Source organism: Sinohyriopsis cumingii, chromosome 17 (assembly GCF_028554795.1).
Source record: "Sinohyriopsis cumingii isolate HCF-2022 chromosome 17, ASM2855479v2, whole genome shotgun sequence".
Lineage (NCBI taxonomy): Eukaryota > Metazoa > Mollusca > Bivalvia > Unionida > Unionidae > Sinohyriopsis > Sinohyriopsis cumingii.
In genome coordinates, this window is record NC_142977.1 from 31,949,234 (window position 1) to 31,970,747 (window position 21,514).

The window sequence follows — 21,514 nt, forward strand, 5'->3', positions numbered from 1 at the left end:
GAATTATAATTCTTCGTAATTCAGATATTTTTCTGACCCTCGATACCGCTAAATAGACTAAATTTGACCACTCAATACGATCGTCCACAATCCAGACTCGTGTATCAGAAATAGTTAATCCCTGAGATGAGTGGATCGTCATAGCGTATCCCAACACCCATGGAGATTTGTCAGCGCGTAATGCATCTTCGACCACACTGATATCAACAGTGACAATATCATTTAATACGAGATTTTGATTCTCAGTCTGTCCTGGAATATCAACATTAATATTCTGTTTTCGTGTATCTGATGGTCTATAACATAACGGAACAGGCAATTCTGAGTATTTTTCTTTATGCAGCTGAAATAACTGCTGTTGTAAATCGTCTCTGATTATTTTTCTGCTTGCTACTATCAAATCGTTGGGTCTCCATAAATTTAAAAAATCGTTCATTCAGGTCTCTGAGATTACTCCGCGTATTATTTCACACTGAATTTTGTTTGATTGTAATCTGATTAATTTTTTTAATTCCTTTAAATTTTCATCGAGAGCTCTATGATCATCATCCATTTCTTCGTAATAATCGACGAAATTTTTTAACCAATCATGTGGAGATGGTCCAACAAAAGGCGGCGGTTGACCATGGTCGCCACACATTATTATAGCAGTATTTTTCGTCAACAACCAATCAAGAAACGTTTTTAATGTATCCAATGACACCGTACATATCTCGTCCCAAATAATTATTTTAGATATATATTTTTCTCCCATTCGTTCAGGAGTCCATGTATCCCCGCGCCACCGAAAGAAACTATGATACGTGCACGATTGTGCTTGCCGTTGTTTCATCTCCCGTGCAAGTCTATGTCTGGATGTCAGTACGATCATATCTGAATTTCTAAAAAACATTAATTGCTCGAGTCGTCTTGCCGCATCCACCAGGTCCATTGAGATATACTGTCTTATATCTAGTTATTGGATCACTCAACGATGGCGCTTTCGACATTTCTGATATTTTATTACCCTTACGATAAAAATCTCTCATTGGAGCATCTGCTGATTCTGTATAATTGTGTAATATTTCCTTTTTTATTCTCCACGAACTCCATCGTTCATCATTACTTGTAAATTTCATAACAGACTCTAAATATTTTCTCGAAATATAAAACGAATCTGTTGCGACTCTGACTGCGGTCTCAGGAAATCTATTAATCATCGATAATAAATTTTATAGAAACATAAGCCAACATGGAAGATCTTAGATGAGTATACTGTGGGGAGATATCATTTATGTAACTAACGATCGTACCCAATTTTGTTCCGTCGGATAAATAAACACTTTCTCGATTCACAAATATATTTATCGCTGTTGTGTCAGCGATTATAAAATCGTACTCGGCATCATCTAGAATTAATCGTGCGTGATGTCTTTTATGATCATATGCACAACCTTGAGTAAATTTACCTATAATTTTTCTACCGAGATCTTTTGCGGTTTTAAGCTTAATCTCGAGAATTTTAGGAGCTTCTTTGATAATATCATCTTCGGAAACATCAGGACATTTTTCCTTAAACTCGCTAATAATTTCATCAATACTGATAGAATCTAACATGGGCAACCAAACTTCGGTCTGCGCATGATATGATATAATCGCCTCACTGACAACCAACGATGTCAGTACCGCACAATCTAGCATATATCGTAATAAAACTATAGGCGCCCAACGTTTTTCACAAAAGTGTCTGCCAAACCAAACATAACAAATCTTGTGAAGATTTTCGTTAAGCTCGAATGATTCAACACAAGCGAATCCAGTCAGATCAAAATCAGGTAATGGTCTATTAATTGCCACTCGCGTCATCTCGTTTGTAGGGTGACCAAATCTTTTAAAGTACACAGAACAATCTCCGTATCCTAGAAAACTTCCCGGATAACATGCAACCATATCAACGGAAATAACATCGTTGTAATTATATTTGGTATTCCACAATCCGCCGTGTCCGTATTCGACGCAACTTGCGCGTATGTCCTCGAGTAAATCAAATCGTGTTGGTTTCCATGAATTTCTTTCTCTAGCGAAATGAGCCGCAACAGATGGAACGGTAAAGCAATTAGTTAGTAATTTGTCAGTATTTTCCGCGTGCTTGCACTCTAAAAACTTCTACGCGATATTTTTCATCTCGTCGTGGAGAAATTCTGTTCAGTATATTTCACCGTTTGGTCTAACAAACTGATCAAATCCACCTTCCTCATTACTTTTAAATAACCAAACCGATACATGATCGTTTTTACTTATTTCGTTGATAAAATCAAACATGCCTCCCCACATATCTGGGGGGTAAAATCTAATAGTTCGATCACGTGGAAATATTGTTACTGCGCTGGTCCATGCGTGCGCGTTATGATCAATAATATTTATTGAAGCTCCTTTCGATTTATATTTCGATTCATACATTATTTCTCCCGTTATCGTTGATACTTTGATTGGAAATTTTAATAGTTTTCCTAACTCAGCAACATCTTTTATTGTAGCACCGGTATCCTTAACTGAATCAGCCCACGAGTTTATTTTTTCACGTCTTAAATCAGTTAATCCGTTTCCACGCATCGCGTTTGTAAAGTGTTCTATTACTCGTTCGGCTACACAATTTAACCTTGCAAATTTCATGGGTGTCAGTTTATCAACGTTGGGTTTTTATTTATCTCATAGATTCCATAAATAACCGCTGTTACAGGATACGCTCGCTCATAATACGGTTTGTCAATACCCGTCAACAGACCCGGTCTGGAATTTTTACTTAATATGGCGATTTTATTATTACCAAGGACAGGATCATATTTATCACGGATAATCCAACTACCTGTTTCTGTTAATACAATAAATTTTACTCTGAAGAAATATTTTTGATTGCCCTCATACTCAGCGATGTAGTTAATGATAGTTGCCGCTCGCTTGTCATTCATTGTAGCGTCCTTGACAGTGTTGCGAATAATCTTGAACGTTGACCATGTATGAGATGCACCATCTGCATAAAATTCTTTCTTGGCGTCATGAATTTTATTGATCAAACTTTTATTTTTCGGATCAACCAAATCTCGTACTGGTAAATCAGAAGATAATCTGTCGAGATTAAATTTATATTTAGAAGGCCTAGTTTGGGATAATCTCTCAAACTCATTCATATAATTAAAACAAATATTTAAATAAAGAATATTATATATATATATACAATGTCTCAATGCAGATGGCTCATGATCGGTTCAGTAAATCGATGCAACAAATCATGTAGAGGTGAATTTTGTTGGATGCACTTACAAGGCATACGGCGGGGGAGTCCAGGACCAATACCGTGTCTGCGATGTGGTATTGGAGTGCGAGGAAAAACAGAATTATGTGGAAAGTGCGGTGGAAAACGGTTCAGAGAACTTAAAAGATATTATGACAAAAAAAAATAATAGTGAAAACGCTATAAAATCCGTGGAGGATTATATATCAAGATATCAGACAAACAATGATTTAAACAAATAATATTATTGTATAATGGAGCAAAATATATTTGTCCCACATCCTGTCATAACAAACTACGAGGAAAATCGTAATGGTGTGATTAGACACTGTAGGTTGAAGAGACCAGTTGGTATTGTTAATAATAATGGTTATGTAAGGTTCAGCGGTGGAGGAAAGAAACATTATTTCTGTCATCGTTTCATCTACGAATGTTTTTATGGAGTGATCAATGACGGGCTTGTTATTGATCATGTTGACGGGGATCCTCAAAATAATAGTTTATCCAACCTTCGTGTTATCATCACAAAGCGTGAACTCTGCATGTGGTAATACTGGAAGATGTAAGACAGTTTCTAGAAGGGCGGTAAATTCTACAAACACAGAAACTGGTGAAGAAATAATATTTCAGTCTATGAGTGCTGCTGCGAAATACTTTGATATCTGCATGCCTTCGGTACAAAAAGTAGCAGAAAATATATATAAAACCGCAGAAAATCACCTTTCAGTATTGTTGACTATCATCACCACCTCGAATTATATATTTTTTTTTGGTCAGAAATTATCATTATTATACTACTTATTTTTTGACTCATGAAAGGGAGGTAATTTTATGATCCTCGATATATGGTCATAATTGTCTACATAGTAACTATACCCGTTTATGGTTTCTAACTTACAAAAATGTACGGTTATATGTTTAGATCTGTGTATTTTCTGCTCTATTCGTGAAACATTTAGAACAGCGTACTATATATAGACAGCACATAAAATACATCTAAACTACAGAAAACCGACATGTATATTCCAGCTTATTGAGTGCAGAATCCAGCATCTAGTCTGTATCGATCGTGGCGGGTTAATTTTAGATCTACAGTACAGTACAGGGATCCTGCATGTATTTACTCGATTACAGAAATACGTGTATATAGTGTTTGGAATTAAAAATCAGTTGCATTTTCCTTGTTCAGTGCAGAAATATACATGATATATATTTTTATACGTATGTATGATTATGTATTTGTGTGCGTATGTGTGGTTATTTTTTAATCGAGTAATATTAACAACTAAATACTCCCTTGACCATGTTCATGGATACAGATTTACGAGTGGGAAATCTCGTAATATATATTTCTCCATTGAACAGTTATAGAGAGGATGGAAAATCTCGTAATAGTCATAGAGAGGATGAAAAAATCTAGCAGTTATGTTATAGGAAGGATGGAAAAATCTAGCAATTAGATGATCTGGACCGCATGTTCTATCATAGATGGCGCGGTATAATAAAAAGGAAATTCCTTAATTCAGCTTTGTTTGGTGAGAATATATTATATAAACGTATTTCTTGAATTCAGAGTTGTATTTTGAGTAAATATTATTCGAAATTAGTTCCTTTTCAATGATTATTAGCTATATATTAACTTCCGAAACATATGTTTGTAATAAGGTTCGATAGCTCAATTGGTATCGTATTGGACTGTGACACTCGCGGTCCAGGATCGAATCCCCATGGCTGACAACTGGTTGGTGGTGTACGCAAAATTGCGATTTTTATAATAATTGGGGGGCGGCAACAAAAAGCCCCTCCGCTCAGCAAAACTTAGCCACCATATCAACCGGTGGTTGATACATATTTTCGTATCACCCACGGGCTTGATTATTGTGGGTGGGGTTTTGCTGAGCGTATATGTTTGTACTGTCTTTCATTCATTGTATATATTTCATTTCATACTTAATGAACTTGCTAAAAAAAACTCGAATAGAAGTTCATTTCATAATATATGTTTGTGCCGTCATTCATTCATAATCTGAGCTCGCTAAAGACTCGATAGGGGCTCGTCATCCATAATCTGAGCTCGCTAAAGACTCGATGGGGGCTCTTCATTGAAACATCCCGACGAACTCGCTAAAGACTCGATAGGGATTCAATAGGGATATTTTTTTTTATTTTAAAGATTTATATATTATATAATGAACCATGAAAATATCAAAGACACTATTTCTGCTATTAAAAAACTAGAAGAAAACGGAATTAATATATCTGATGAACTAAATCCTGAAAAAATAATATCTAATTTTGAAACGTTAGAAGAACTTAAAAATGAAAATAAGTATGTTCTATCATCTCAATATAAGTTCATAAAGCAGATTCAGGCAGCTATGTTTCAGTCACTGGCTATGGTGAACGATGATCAAGTAAATGAATTTATTCCTCTTTCTGTCGCAGTAGAAAAGATCAGGTCGGGATTATCCAGCGAATACGAAACAAAAAAAACAATCAGTACCCGCATAAGATACTTAAGAAAAATTATGTCAGCGGGTAACGACCAAAGCAACCCTGAGTAGTAATATAATTTCCCTCACTGTATATCACATCAGAATCAATTTACATAAAAAAATAAAATATTTCAGAATAATAATACAATATTTTTTGGAAAACTGATTAATTTGTATACTTTTGAGCAGCAACCATCCCATCAAAATTACAAAACTGATTGATTTGCATACTTTTAAGTGGCAATCACCCCATCAGAATTAATAAATTAATTGATTTCTATACTTTTAAGTACCAACCACCCAATCAGAATTAATAAATTAATTAATTTACATAAATAATAAAATATTTCAGAATAATAATAAAATATTTTTTTTGTAGTATTTTTTGGAAAACTGACTGATTTCTATACTTTTAAGTACCAACCACCCCATCAGAATTAGCACACTGATTGATTTGTATACTTTTGAGTAGCCACCACTCCATCAGATTGATTCATAAAAGAAAAATATTTCAGAATAATAATAAAAATATTTCAGAATAATAATACAATATCTTTTTTGGTAGTATTTTTTGGAAAACTGATTGATTTGTATAATTTTCAGTACCAATTACCCCATCAGAATTAACAAATTGATTGATTTGTATAATTTTCAGTACCAACCACCCCATCAGAATTAGCACACTGATTGATTTGTATAATTTTCAGTACCAATTACCGCATCAGAATTAACAAATTGATTGATTTGTATAATTTTCAGTATCAACCACCCCATCAGATTGATTCATTTCAGAATAATAATAAATTATTTCAGATTGTACAAAATTGATTAATTTGTGTAATTTATCTCATCAGTGATTATATTTATTTATTTAAAAATATTTTTTTAAGTTGATTGAGTTTAATACAGGAGTGTGTATAATTTAGAATCTGATCTCTGTTACAGACGATCTCGATAATATGTTTTTGACGGAGTTCATCTAACTGTTCTTGTGTTAATAAGAAATCCTCGCTTCCGTATTCATCAATAACTAAATTAACGCTAAATTGCTCTGTGTCTTGTGAAAACACTGTTCTGTTGGCGTTTTCAAGTACTTCTTTGTCATGTATAAAAACCCTCACGTGCTGGTACATTATATAATATTTACTGGATTAATTAAGATTTCACATACAGATTTATCACAAGCTCTTCTCCACGTATGTCAATTAAGTGATTAAGGTGGTCTGTGAGCTTAAAATTTATTCGTGTTAACATATTATTGTGACACCGCAGATACACAGGATTAGTTGGTACTTGCACTATCAAATCCACAGGGGGAACTTGTGGTGTGAACGTGTACAGGATGTATCCTTGTTGAGCCTGATTTGATTTTCCGAGATCTATTTGATAGCTGCCATCGACTACGTCACACATTAGATTGACCACAATCGTGCTGGTTATATTAACGATTCCGGGAGATACGTGCCTGCCGCCGCCATGTGGATCATTATTATGCCCGAGAACAGTTGGAGGTGGTGTTAGTTTTTTCCACGCATCGAGTATTTTAGGAAAGTTTTCGTTGATAAGATCATTGACAGATTTTTTAACTCAACTGCACTATACCCGGGAAATTTAAAATTTGGTACATCGGTTTCTGTTAATTTATATTTACCTAACCATGCTTTTGCGTAAGTTCCTTCAGAAAATTTTAAACTAACCATCGTTTGAACTATTCGGTTGTTAAAATATTCCATACCTGACACAAGCTGATTTAATATTTCCACACGTGTGATGATTTTTTCACGTGATGACGCTGATATATCAAAAATATGTTCGTTAAAATATTGATTCAGTTGATTTAGTTGTATTTTACATTCTTGATTGATTTCCTGAAAATATTTAATAATATCACTTTTATGAATAGCTAAAGTAATCGTTTCCCCCGGAGTTTTAAAAGTCCATACCTCATAATCATCATAGGATATGATAATAAATATGCCAAGCAGTGATTTACTTTTTAAATTACGTAGTTGTTCCCGGTATGATGGATTAATTTCATGATATGATTGCCTATCCGTGACATAATCAGACCTTTTCGGTTCTGGTGGTATCGGTGTTATCGGTGGTGATATTTTAAGCCAACCTAGTACGGATCTTATCGTGGATTGATAAATATCAACGGCATAATCAGGAGAATGTATCTCAACCGTCGAGGACAGCGTCGGTTCATGAACGTTAATTGATATTTTTGCTTCTTTTCCGGTTATTGATTTTATTCTACGTTGAAATTCTTCATTGATTTGTTCGATCTCATAACTACCAGTGGGTATTCCAACATCTATCCAGTCAGGAGTACCATCTGGTTTGTTCTTGTTAGCAAATACAAGCAAATTATTTGCTGGTGTACCATTAAATGATTTTGATCTGATATTTGGCCAGCTGTAATATACCCGTAATTGAGCCAATGCTATTTCTTTTACTGGAATTGCAGTAGGAAAATTAATACTAAATTCAGGATTAGTTGAACTTACCGAGATCATCGTTATCTTTGATGGAGTTGTATTAGTCACGATCTGCTGGAGTAATTCTGTCATTATTGGTATTTATGTCTTTAATACCGATACCTTCGTCATATATTTTAGTCATCATTGAAAACTCGAAATCAGATATAATTCCATCACTGAGACTCGCTGATAACAACGAGGATAACTTCGAGTATGCGACCGTCGCTGTATGTAATCTTATCATGTAATCGGATAATTTCTCATTCGTGCAGGTGCATATCTTTTTGTGATGATATTAAGCACACCTGCAATAGTTGTTGCTGCTGAAATACAAATAGTTACAGCTACTGGTGCCATCTTTGTCACAGCTGATAATATAACACCAGTTCCAGCAACAACAGCGGATACTGAATAAACAATCACATCAACGATAACTAATCGTCGTCGATATCTTTTTGCTTTTTCTGTATATTGTTCGACTTGATCTTTTAGCGCCGCCTGCCATTCACGCGCTTGATTGTATCTGTATTGTGCACCGTCCATATATTTTTATGCAGTAACCAGTTGAGGTGTTTCAGCTACAAATTCCAAACACCACCAGTAAGATGTTGCGGTTAATTTCTTATCATCTGCTTCCAGAATAAAAATTTCTTCGGTTCCGCTATTTAATATAACAGATACAACCCCGGAAAACCTATCCGTTGAATGACGCCATGGAAACGTTGTAAATATTTCAAATTTTGCAGCACTGAACACAGACAGCCTGTACACGCCAGTGACTGTTGCGGTATATTTGATAGTTTTATTTTGCTGCGAACATGTTGCGAATCCAGATGATACTGTGTATACGATGTTTGTGATATGCCCAGGAGTTATTCCGGCTAGAATTTTAATCAAATTGGTTTTATTAACGATCTCAGGAATCCCCGCTACGATGTCTTCAATTGTTTTCTTAGTTGTGTCGATGTTCGTCTTGATATCAGAAAGTTTCATGTCAACGGAGTGCGGAGTGCCGAAGAATTCTTCTGCGGTTCTTTGATGGTTGCTGCGAAATCTTGCAAAAGCGCCCACGTGAACGTCATACTCGGCCCGCAGCGTGGATAATTTACCATCTACGGTGTCGACGTATGTTTTTGTTGCTGCATCTTCGTCGGATGTTGGATCTCTTAAAACTACTATTTTATTTCCGTTCATGCTGAGTTCACCCGTCATTGTGTCACCGGTATTTTTTACGCGATTAGCAACGCTTCTTGCAATTTCATCTCTGATGGTTGTAAATGATACACTTGAATCTCTGATTCTACCACCGTCAGTAAACACAGGAATATTATCTGTAACTGCACCGAGTACTCGTCGAACTATATCATACCATCTGATGTTGCTCGTTTTTAGTTTACCATATCGATCTTGAAAAATAACAACCTCATCTGGATCAACTCCAGCCAGGTTCATAATATCAGCAAGTTCATCTTTAGTCGCATACTTCGACAGATCAACATCGCCGGATTTTTTCTTAACGCGTGAGGATCTTCTTCCGTAAATATCAACCATTATATAAGATCCTTCGGATCCAAGATCTGTTTAAAACGCTTTACCCGCAACGAATCGGTTGCTTGTATAATCATGCACGACTTTATGTGGCGGTTTGGATGATTTTGATATAGCGTTAAGTACATTAATTACCTCACGGCCACATATTGGCGGATCTGTCATTGTTTGTGTGGGTAGCGTTGAATACCAAACTTTACAACCAGAGGTTCTTGCGTGATGTGGTGGGACGTACTTGATAAAATCAACGGGTGGAGCTAACCCGTATGAATCAAAATAAACAATTCCACGTGGATCAACCGCGTATGATACCCAATGAGTACCGGGTCCTGAATTTGAGTCGAGATTAATAATACCTGTTTCGAGTTTGTTTGGTTGTTTTGGTAATTGATCTCGCATAAAAACACCTCTAAAGGCTTTTATTTTTAATCGTTTAGCAGCATCAAGTAAATCAAAATTTGATACTGAAACATCTAACGTGGAAGCCTCAGACCTCTTCCCCAACGAGATCCCGGTAATCTTAGGCCGCGTCCCTTTCTTTTGTACCCATTTCCAGTTGCTTTCTTTAGAGCCATTCCAGCAGCTGTTCCAACAGCACCTAACGCGGCTGCTTTTGCTACGGCAGCAGCAGCTATTAACGCTGGAATAGCCGCAAGAAGTGGAAATATACCACCTATTTTAACCATGTCCTTGATGGCGCTCGGAGAAAGATGTAATTGAACTCCAGTTTTTGATTCTATGGCTTTATTGAAATGTTTAATCTGATTATTTGTCAACGATAATTTGTTTGGACCACCACCCGTCGGATCTCGTTTTAGTGATATTTTAGTTCCACATTTGCCGGTGGTTTTGATTGAAGCTTTTTGACCTGACCGGGAGTTAGAGTAACATTAACATGACTATACGACATTTTTATATAAATAATATTTTTCTGAATAATTAGAGATTTTCCACTGGTGCATCAACGACTCTCATTCGACCACTACCACCTTCAAGTAACATGGCTTTATCGCTGAGTATGACCGCGATTGCTCTGTAGGTGCCGCGAATAAGAGGTGGACCAGCTATATCAGGAGGAGGGTTAGTAACACGAGCTCGAAAGTGTATATCAACGACAGACTGTTTGGACAAATCAAGATGCTGCAGTGAAAAATAATAAATCGGATATAGATTTGTAAAATCTAGTTGTGATATTTGCAAACCAGTATCTATATTTTGATCACGTCCCATGAATGACATTAAACGATGATATGCACGCGCTACGTGATTTTGATCAAAATTTAACAAGATATCTTCAGTTGGTTCTTGATGTCCATTTATCCGTACGGAAACTTCATTAACTCCAAGGTTGTCAAATATCATATGTGAACGTTCTTGATTATTCGTCCGGGCATTATCTTGCAGCGCAATAAAAATATGTCGTGGTGCAGAAACACCTTGTTGTGATTCTATATGCCATGTGAATAAACCATTAACAGAACTTTGAATAGCATCTGTGGTTACTGTTAACCATGATAGCAATGATTTACCGCCTTGATCCATAAAAGAAATTAATTTTTGTTCTTCAGTAATAGATGGAGTCATTACTGGCATCCACAATGAAAGTTTTGATATATTTACTTTACCATCAGCAACACCAGCACCTCACCAGATTGCATCATTATCATCACCTTTTCTTACTAGCACAATTGTGTGTTTAGCTCGAAAGATTATCTTTCTAACATTTCTGCAAAATCCAAAGATGTGAGATAATGGAATTGCACATGAAAAATTTCTATCATTTCCTGACAACGCTGCTCGGCGTGTTGCAAACCCTAAGTTGTAAGTCGCATTAACACTTTTTATAATATCAAAATCAGCACCTGGTCTGTCTGCGTGTTCAAAATCAACTGGTTGTGGATCAACTGCAGTATTTCGTGGTGCCAGTAACTTAGTATATTGAACATGATCAGCGTGGTTAGTAATATCCTTTGCAAACATCATTGTTGGACCGGCCGATCTTGTGTAATCATCAGAATATCTCGCTAGACCAATTATTGTTGTAGCAACATCAACATCCTTCTGAATCGATTCGATATTTTTTCCATCAATCATGTATGTGGCGCTATCAAACAATGCCATAATTCCGTTGTTGACAAAACCAACTCGCAAATTAGCGGCATATGGCGTATTAGCTACAACATTCGTTACAAGTCTACCTTCTACTTCAATAAACGCCTCAGCGGGCAAGAAATATCTACTTGTATCATGAACCTGTAATTCGATTCTCCCCCGCTGATTTGGTTGTCTTCCGTCATAGGAATAAAATTGATAATCACGTACAGATTCATACTTAAGGACAGGTGCCTCCATATCAAATGCTGTGTCTGTTTCACGCTTGAACATTTTATTATAATTACAATTTTTCCAAATGGTGATCTAAATTATCGTCGACGAAGACCGCTTCCTGCTATTAAATTTGCTGTTATATTTCTTTCTGCTTCTTCAGATAATTCTGCTAGGTTTTTATTTGCAGCCTGATTGGGTCCTTGATCTGCTAACCCTCTAGTTTTTTATTTGCAGCCTGATTTATTATTTTACTTACGTCTGCGGGCATCACTTCAGTACTTGGTAATTTTACCGGTTGTTGTTTTCGTCGCAATAATCGTGCTAGTCTATCTTTGATCGCCGAGAACGCCTTACCAGCAACTTTGACAATTGCTCCAGGAGCTTTATCACGAACAATATCGATAGCTTTCATCGATAATTGTTTTGCAACAGGTACTGCTTTTGGAGCTATCCTTGTAAATAATCCCTGAATGACATCACCAAGTCCATCTCCGTAAGTAGCTCTGTAGATTGGTTATCGTGAGTTTACCGCTCTGACCTGTACGGGTTTACGATGATTATTATGTATGATCATCTTTTTTAATTTACCATTTATTTAACAACTAGTCATCAACAAGTTCATCGATAAGTTCTCGGTAAACTCCGATATCCATGATACCACCTTGAAATAATCGCCGACAAATATCAGCTGCTTCATTAATTATTTCTGGTGAATTATTTCCGGCACGTTTTCCTCCTATGAGAACTTCTAACCGTGACACATCGTTAATGATATTATCAGGACAAACAAAATCATCTCCCAGACCACTTCCCGTTGCTCCTTCTTCTGATTTCTTAGATGGTGTTGTTCTAAATAGCTTTTCAATTTTTGACAGCGGTGAAGAAGATTGTTGTTGTTCTATTTGTTGCAGAGGTGGAGGAAGTTGATACTGGGAGAGTTGTTCTTGTTCTTGTTGTTTCAGTCTCTCTCTTTAAAGTCTTTTTATTTCTTTATTAAGATTTTTGTATTCTTGACCTTTAGCTTGTTTTTTGTTATAATATACGCGATGTATATATTTAATAAGATTATCATCATTTGCTTTTTCATGACGGGGTTTTAAAATGCTAGATTTATTAAATATACTATTTAATATTTTTTCGGGTAATTGTTCTCCTTTAGTATTTCTAATTTCTTCAACAACTCCTTCTTTAAATTTTGCAATCAATTCTACGTTTTTTCTACTAGTTCGGGTTCAGGTGCATGTTCTTTTTGCACGTCGGCGACTTCAGTACGAAGTTTTCCAATACTTTCAAGTATTTCCTCACCAACAGGTGGAGGTTGAGCCGCAGCTATATCAGCTGGAAGATCTCGTAAAATCTTCTTTGTCTGTTTAGTTCTTCTTGCTATTTTTTCAGTTTGTTCTGCTGTTTGTTTTGATACCGGAAGAAGATCTTCTTTGATGACAGCTGTAACTTGTTCAGTAGCTGCAGTGACGGGTTTAAACAGTTTTTTAGTTTCTTCTTCGTACTCAACTTGTGCTTCTTGCTGCGCTTGTAGATTTTTTCTAAATGAGTCTCTGACAGGAAGAAATTTTTTAATTGCTTCTAATCGTTCTCGTGCTATTCTTGCAGTATGAGATTCTGGATGTACCATTATTTTTAATATAACAATTTTTTAATTAATAGCAGCAGAGAGGGCCTTGTTTACAATTCTGTTTGGAACAAACAATAATCGTAGACGTGGTATTGACCTCTATGAAGGGTCACTACTTTTTTTTTGGTCTAAAAAGAAGGGTGACCATTCCCTAAAGTGGTCTGATCGCCCTCTCTGCTGCTAACTGGATATTTGTATATATCTCTGTTAATATCACACCTTTACTACAAAAGAATGTTACAGCGACCTTCGTTTACATTTTACTGGCGTAGGTTAAGCATTTGCATTAGTTTATATCTAAATAGGTCTTTAGCACCCTTTATAAAAATTGTTATAATTATAATCAATATATTTCTTGAGAGGATTTATCTGCTCTGACAGAAACCGATTAAATTTTTATTGTGGTGATCTTGTCAGATAAGGCATTGCAAATTCTTGTTAAGGGGATTATCGTTAGCAACTGAATATTCCAAATTATATGCATCACTTTCAGAAGTTTTAAAGTTATGATTTCATTAGTAAACCAAAAGACCACTCCGGTGGCCTAGTGGTTAGAGCGTGCGACTCTGATGCGGGAGATCACGAGTTTGAACCCCGGCCGATTCATACCAATGAATAATTAAAATATGGTGTATGGCATTCAGCATTAAGAGTACTATAAAGTGATTAGGTCTGAGTACTATAAAAAGTGATTAGGTATGAGTACTATAAGAAGTGATTATGTCTGGGTAATATAAAGAAGTGAGTGAGTGAGCACTTTAACAATTTAATACGTCTGAGTACTATACAAAAATCAATAGGCCTGAGTACTATCAAGAAGTGTTTAGGAATGAGTATTATCAAGAAGTGATTAGGTCTGAGAACTATAATGAAGATGCATATTGTCTTGGATTTTGTATTGTCTCCTGCTTTATCTGTATTTTGCACATACCCAATGTATCCTATGAATGCGGATGTTTTTGAGAATATTTTAGATGTTGTCGATAATGGTCTTGGATTCCTGGATCTTAATTTTTCTATAATTCTGTGGTAAAAATTGCATATTTATTGAGACTCAACCCCACAATTGTAGGATTCAGATGTGTCTGCATGTCTGCCAGACCAAGATCGTCTACACTGTTCAGGAAACAAGTTCTATTCTTTTTATTGCTAAGTCACGTGGTTTTTAAAATTACTTCCTGCAATATTCATGTTATTCACAAAAGATGCCTTCCCCGAATACCCAATGAAAGTCGCATCGAGGAATTGCCATATGCTCAAGGCGGTAACGTGTTTCGACCATGGCAATTGTAATGCTTTCTGAAATCTCTCATTTCCTTGCGTGTCAGCTCTATTATACAGTAGACACAAAGGCTACAGGTCGCTACAGTTATATGTTAGGCGTAAATAATGTTTACTTGTTGTTATTGAACACATGGCCTAGATATTGTAAGCTGCTGAATGATGCATGACGGCAGGTGCAATTTGTAATACGCACGATACTAAGTCATTTATCCTGGAGCGTTTAAATTTCGTATTGTATATGTGAAAGTTTTCATTATCGACTGAATATATCGTTGAACAACTAACTACAGGTTGACAAATATTGGATGATCCACTTTTCAGACATGATCGAGTCTCTAACTAAAAACAGTATATAAAAAGTTCGATCCTGTTGGATTACAATTTGCTTTTCGTCATAAAACAACGGATTTAATTGGTGTCATGACCTTCAGTTGATAATAATAGGCTCTCTTTTACCCACACATTTGCAAAGCTTGATTTTAGTCATGTATTCATGAATCAGTCAACCCTTATTCCGGACGATTCCGTTTCTTAAAACACGTAGAGTTTTCTTCTGACAAATCAACAGATCTGTATATACCTATAGTACACCTTCTTGGAGTAAGACTGGAACTGCATATTTAATTTTAGCTATTGATGAAAATCATATTTCTGAAACTTAAGTTTTTCTTCAATGAAGAATTATATATATATATATATATATATATATATATATATATATATATATATATATATATATATATATATATATATATATATATATATATATTAAAATGGAGGAAATGTAGAATTTAGATAGTTTACTCTGCTTTCATCTTTGCTGGAATTATACTTGATCCAAAATTATATGATTTTTATGCAAATTAAATATTTCGGCAATTTTTATGACCGCTTGTTGAGTAACATTTTCTGGGCATATTTTATAAACAAAACTTATTAGCTAAACGAATTCTAATTTTATTGGATGCACACCAATATCTATTCCATAAATAACTTCACACTGTTGTCAAGAATGTCTGATATGATGATTCCATGATTTGTCTAAGTTTTATATATACAAGTGTATGTGGATGGCGCTCAACATTTCGTTATTCTTCATTGGAAGGCATATATTGCCCTTGTTTATCCCAAAGAGAGTGCAGCTGGAAGAAATAGTTGACCCCATGTTTTATTGCTTAAGGCTCCATTGCAGCACAAAACATGAGAAAGGAACACAATTAAACATAAGGTACAAGTGAACACCTTTATTCAATATTGTTCATAAAATAATGACAAAAATATAACATTCTCAGTTTAATGGGAAAATTTGCTGGTCAGATTCTGACTTGACATTTGTAAATTTGCTTACTATTTACACATAACAAATACAAGGGTAGTTAAAAATCACAGACACACAAAATGGTTAGCAACAGAAGACAGCCATATAGCACAAGCAAACAAAATGGTTAGCAAGATAAGAATAATATATCAGAACTACATGTAATAACAAAACATTTAGCTTTGAGCTCATCTTGCAGTGGCACAGGTAAAGAAACAAATAAGCTGCAATATATCAAAGTTGAAACATTCTGAACTCTAACTGGTTGGTACTTGTACAGAATTATATGAATATGTACTTCGCTTAGAGTGACTTACAGGAACGCCCAACCGTGTATTACAAAATTATGATTATATTCCTGTGAAAACTTTACATGCTCAAGTCACTGTAGGAAAATATGTCGCATTCTGTCTCATAATATATGTACGACTCGGTCATGAAAGGAAAGCAAGAGACATTTATAGTTCTAGCTTTGGCATTATTTTGTCTGATGTCTTGTATGACAAGTATTTTGTAAAACTTCGTTTTATGTAAGCAAAATGTTTAATCACCAATCTGGAACCTCTCGTGTCCGTATTTTGCTATCATTAACTGTTTCCACCATGTATTGTAAATAATTTGTATTAATATATGAGCAATTAAAAAGGGTATTGGAAATAGTCTTCCAAAACAAATGATATACCAAGGTTTATTCACAAATATAAATGGATACAATTAGAGATTGGTGTTTTTCAGAAACGTGCATAAACAAATTAAACTAACACGAGAATAGCAACATATACACTTGTGCAAATAAGAGCAATACTTTCTTCATAAGCTTCAAAACACTAGCAATATGAAAACAGACACATATTTGCTTCGAATGAAATCTACCTATTACAGGAATCTTTAACGCAAGCCTCTTTATGCGGACACTTTCGAGGTATTTGGTATTGCAATGTCCTATAAGTTCTTTGAGATTTGAATCTTTGCGCTTCATTGAATATCCCCATTCTGATGGCTGCGTTATTTCTATATCAGCCATCGAAAGTTTCACACCAGAACAATATCACTTCAATATTTTTCATGAATCAATTTTCTGGATACGTCAGGGTATAACACTTGTTTTGTAAAAAGGTTTCAAAGGTTTTCACAATACGAGTCGGATGCTGTCCCAACTGAGTAAAATTACAAGCATTCTAACTGCTTCTAATTTTACTCAGTTGGGACAGCATCCGACTCGTATTCCAATGGTCGCGGGTTCCATTCCCACCCAGAACAGTTCGGGTCGGTTGCCTCTTTTGAGTCTTTTGGAAAGGCACTTTGCTCCCATTTCCTCGGATTGATTTAGCCAAGTAATTTTTAAGCTTTTTTTTTTAAATCCACAAGCCAATAATAAGCTTTATCTTTTTTTTTCTACGCTTGAAACATTAGTTTCCAATGGAATGAACATGAATGATAGAATGTTCCCACGTTATTTGAACATCTCTTATTCCGAAATTCATTTGGATTTACATTTTAAAAATGAAGACAAATATTCACCAAGTTTCCTTTAAGTTCACTTCTAAAATAATTGTTTATACTAATTAAAGCAATTAAAAGCTGTCTAGTGTGACATTTTAATCGAAATGTTTGGATTACTTACATACTGCGACTTTGCGTTAGTTCTGTGTGCGAAAGTAAACCTTTAGCAACATAATTTCCATGTAAGGACCTTGTAATAAGTATATATCACAGAAGCTCTCATCTGATAGTTATTTGTGAAATGAATCGGCATTGTATCATATTTTATGTATAGTATTTATGTCTGTTTATGGGGAAAAATAATGGGTTGTTTTGTTATTGTTTTTTTTTTTTTTAAACACGAAGGTACACTTGACAAGGTTTATATTTCAGTCCAATATTGTTCTGTTTGCTACCAAAACTATTGAAATACGTTTTGTTTATTGTCCTGAATAATATCTATATTTACTTGTATATACCTTAAGGGGAATAAACTATCTAGGTTAACACCAGACACATTTTTAACAAACCACGAGTATACAAATGAAAATACGATATGTACAATTGTTTAATAGCATTTGGATTAACGCACACGCCATACTAATCATGCTACAAAATTTATTTACATTAATTTTGACTAGATATTCTCTTTTTGTATAGATGTGCCATAGATTTTAGCAACTTCATTGAAATGATGGAGTCAATCTATCATTTAAGAACGCCTGCTCAATATTATGACTGGTCATCATACAAGATCTGGAAATGTGTACAACGGAAACCTGCAGAATACTACGAAACCTTTCCGATATTTTCAACAGCAAATAGCAACAGTATGCACATAATTCTTTGAAATTCCTCAATAACAACTATGAACATATTTTTGTGCTCAGGCTGCAAAATATATGCTTTCGATAATGAATATTTGGCGGTCGTTATAAATTTTGGCACTTAGACACACTGATTTTTGTTTTCGTTTTCTTTTCAAGTTTTACTTTATTCATTTTGAACTATGCATCATTTAATTTTTCTTTATTTCTTCAAGTGAAGTGTAAGGAGTAGTGTCAATGGCTATGTCTATAAACGTATATTTTTGTTGTTCTTTTTTGTATTTTAATAAAAGTATTAGTCATGCCGATTAAACGCTTTTTGTTTCTTAATCCAATCTCATAATGTCCCATTCAAGTCGGCGTTGAGGGTTTATGATACAAGAAAACCATAAAAGTAGATACATGTGTCAAAGATATTAGACAAACTATGCTTATATATATATATATATATATATATATATATATATATATATATATATATATGGGGGCTTGCATGATCGAAACTATAAGTGAGTATATACACGCACCTGCCACGTGTACTTTTGCATGTCAAATACTACTGGAGCGTACAATGCTGTAACAATTAAATGGAATGTGTCATGGTTAAATGAGAAAATGTTAGAAATACTAATCAATAAGTAAAATGAGCACTTTCCTGTGGAGCAAAAATATTCAAAAAATATAACAATATAACGTAAGGTTAATCTGGTAACATTTACACCATAACTGGCACAATTCTTTTTATTAATAAAAAAATCCAAACCCAAAAGTTATGTTTACAAAGTCAAAATAATGCACCAACTATATCTGCAATGCTTTATTTAGATTTATATTGGATTTCACAAATCATTATCTTAAAACTCGTTTTTATTCTAAAGTAGTTTTTTTTTTACAAGATTCACTTTCATCCTTCTCAGTCCTTCTCTATATATTTCGTAAATATCTTATGGAAGAGATTTATGGTTTATCTTAATGACACAGAAATGACGAATTACCACGAATTTAGTACAACATAGCAAAACATTTGGTCCATTGCCGTCATTCCCTTCTTTCCTTATTTAAAACACGTTCTACTGTCTACCTATAACGACACTATTTCTCCTATTTATCATCAATACCTTTTGCTACTTGGTTGTCACTGGTACTTTTAACGTTATAACCGAACTCTAGTTGTCCGAAGAGATATATTCGTGCCGTCAGTTTCATTTTGAAGAAACAAAATACCCAATATTATCTTGTAATTGGCATAACATGCAGATCAAATTATTACCAACTTATAAGTTAGGTCAACATCTGTTGAATCAACTTTATTCTCTTTCCAGAACCTACATTGCAGAGGCAACTGTATCCTTTCTGTAAACACGAATGATATTCAAACAATCCATTTCAAATATCAATTAGAAATGTAAAAAATTAACAAGCTGAGCCGGGGGGTATGATAGCTATTGGCTCGAGTTATATAAGCATTATCATTACAACAACAATATGCGACGGTTAGACACACGTTTCTACTGCTTATTTTAAAGAACATATTGTTCCATAATAATGACGGCACTTTTATGATACCACAAAATTATTATTTATAGAACTGGTTACAAATACTATGAATACGCACTTATCTGTTTTTCAGAGCTTTACAAGTTCACGTATCTGGCAAGCAATTATTGCAACCATGTAAGTTTCTATGTCTGAAATAGTCGAATGAGTTGAGACCTATGTAGAAAACTAGCAGCGTTGCAATCCATATTTCGAATTCACTTAGTATAGAACGTTATTAAGGTCTGTTTTGCAGAAATAACACCACCACCGACTCTTCGTTCCTTGGCTTTTCATCTATAAGAGCAGACTTTGGGCTTCTTGTTCTGCAAAAACTGGATGACAAGTACTTGCCTGTTGGCATGGGCTACCGGGAGGACTAAATTCACTAGGGCGAAGAATTGTGATCCCAGAATCAGAGCTCGATGAGTCATTTCTTTCCTTCTCCTGTTGTAGGAAAGAAAGATATAAAATATTAAAATTTACTGGATAAAACGTATTGCCGGTTTTGTTCTTAAATCAGGATTACTGAAGTACTATACTATGAGACTACTGGACAACTGTACTGCTGGACAACTGTATTAGACTAGACTAGTGTACTGCTTTACTATTAGACTAATGCATTAGAAAACTACTCTCTTCATGCTATTGATAATTCAAACGAAATATATCGAAATCAGGCTTATTTGTTTCAGTGTTATGGTTGTTGCTAAGTGAGAACACAATGGCTGGTGTCAGAATAATGTACTGCAGATATCGTACCGATATGACTGAACACTTGTTAAAGCTACGTTAAAAATCTAAATCACCCACACACTGACTTCGCCCTTGAATGAAAAGAAAACGTCGCAATTTTCCAATTAATTTGCAAAGTTAAGATACTATTACTCGATATTCATCTTCAGGATCTCTTCACTTTCGATCATTCTTCAACAGCAATTGAATCATGTTTAAAGAAAAGGATGACAGCATATAATTGTTAGAGTTATGGTAACCTATATTTAAATTATTTTGAGTTACTAAAAGTAAGGAAGTTTCACACTAAACTAACCTAAGTCCAACAGAATAATAAACAGAATGTTATTAACCAACGAAACTGTCACCCATTGTTATATTTATGCCATTCGTTTACATGCGTGAATGTGCAACTATCGTTAGATGATACTGTGTAGTTTTGACGATCTGCACTACTTACAACAGTTAGACTATAGAAAGGTGTGAAACTACGTTAGGAACACTTGAATCGTGAGACATGAATGCTTGTCCGTAAATCGTTTTGCATCCTTTTTCAGTTTGGTACTGATGAAGT

General features: G+C 34.8%; 1 protein-coding gene across 1 annotated transcript in view; it reads right to left on the reverse strand.

The window, feature by feature from the left end:
• Nucleotides 1–16,271: 16,271 nt before the first annotated feature.
• LOC149778364 (GTPase-activating Rap/Ran-GAP domain-like protein 3) overlaps nt 16,272–21,514 on the reverse strand; it is a 127,354-nt gene continuing 122,111 nt past the window's right edge. Inside the window, exon 27 of the mRNA XM_089939187.1 lies at nt 16,272–20,652. Coding sequence (XP_089795313.1) covers nt 20,503–20,652 — 150 coding nt within the window. The 3' untranslated portion in view covers nt 16,272–20,502. The remainder of the gene's footprint in view (nt 20,653–21,514) is intronic.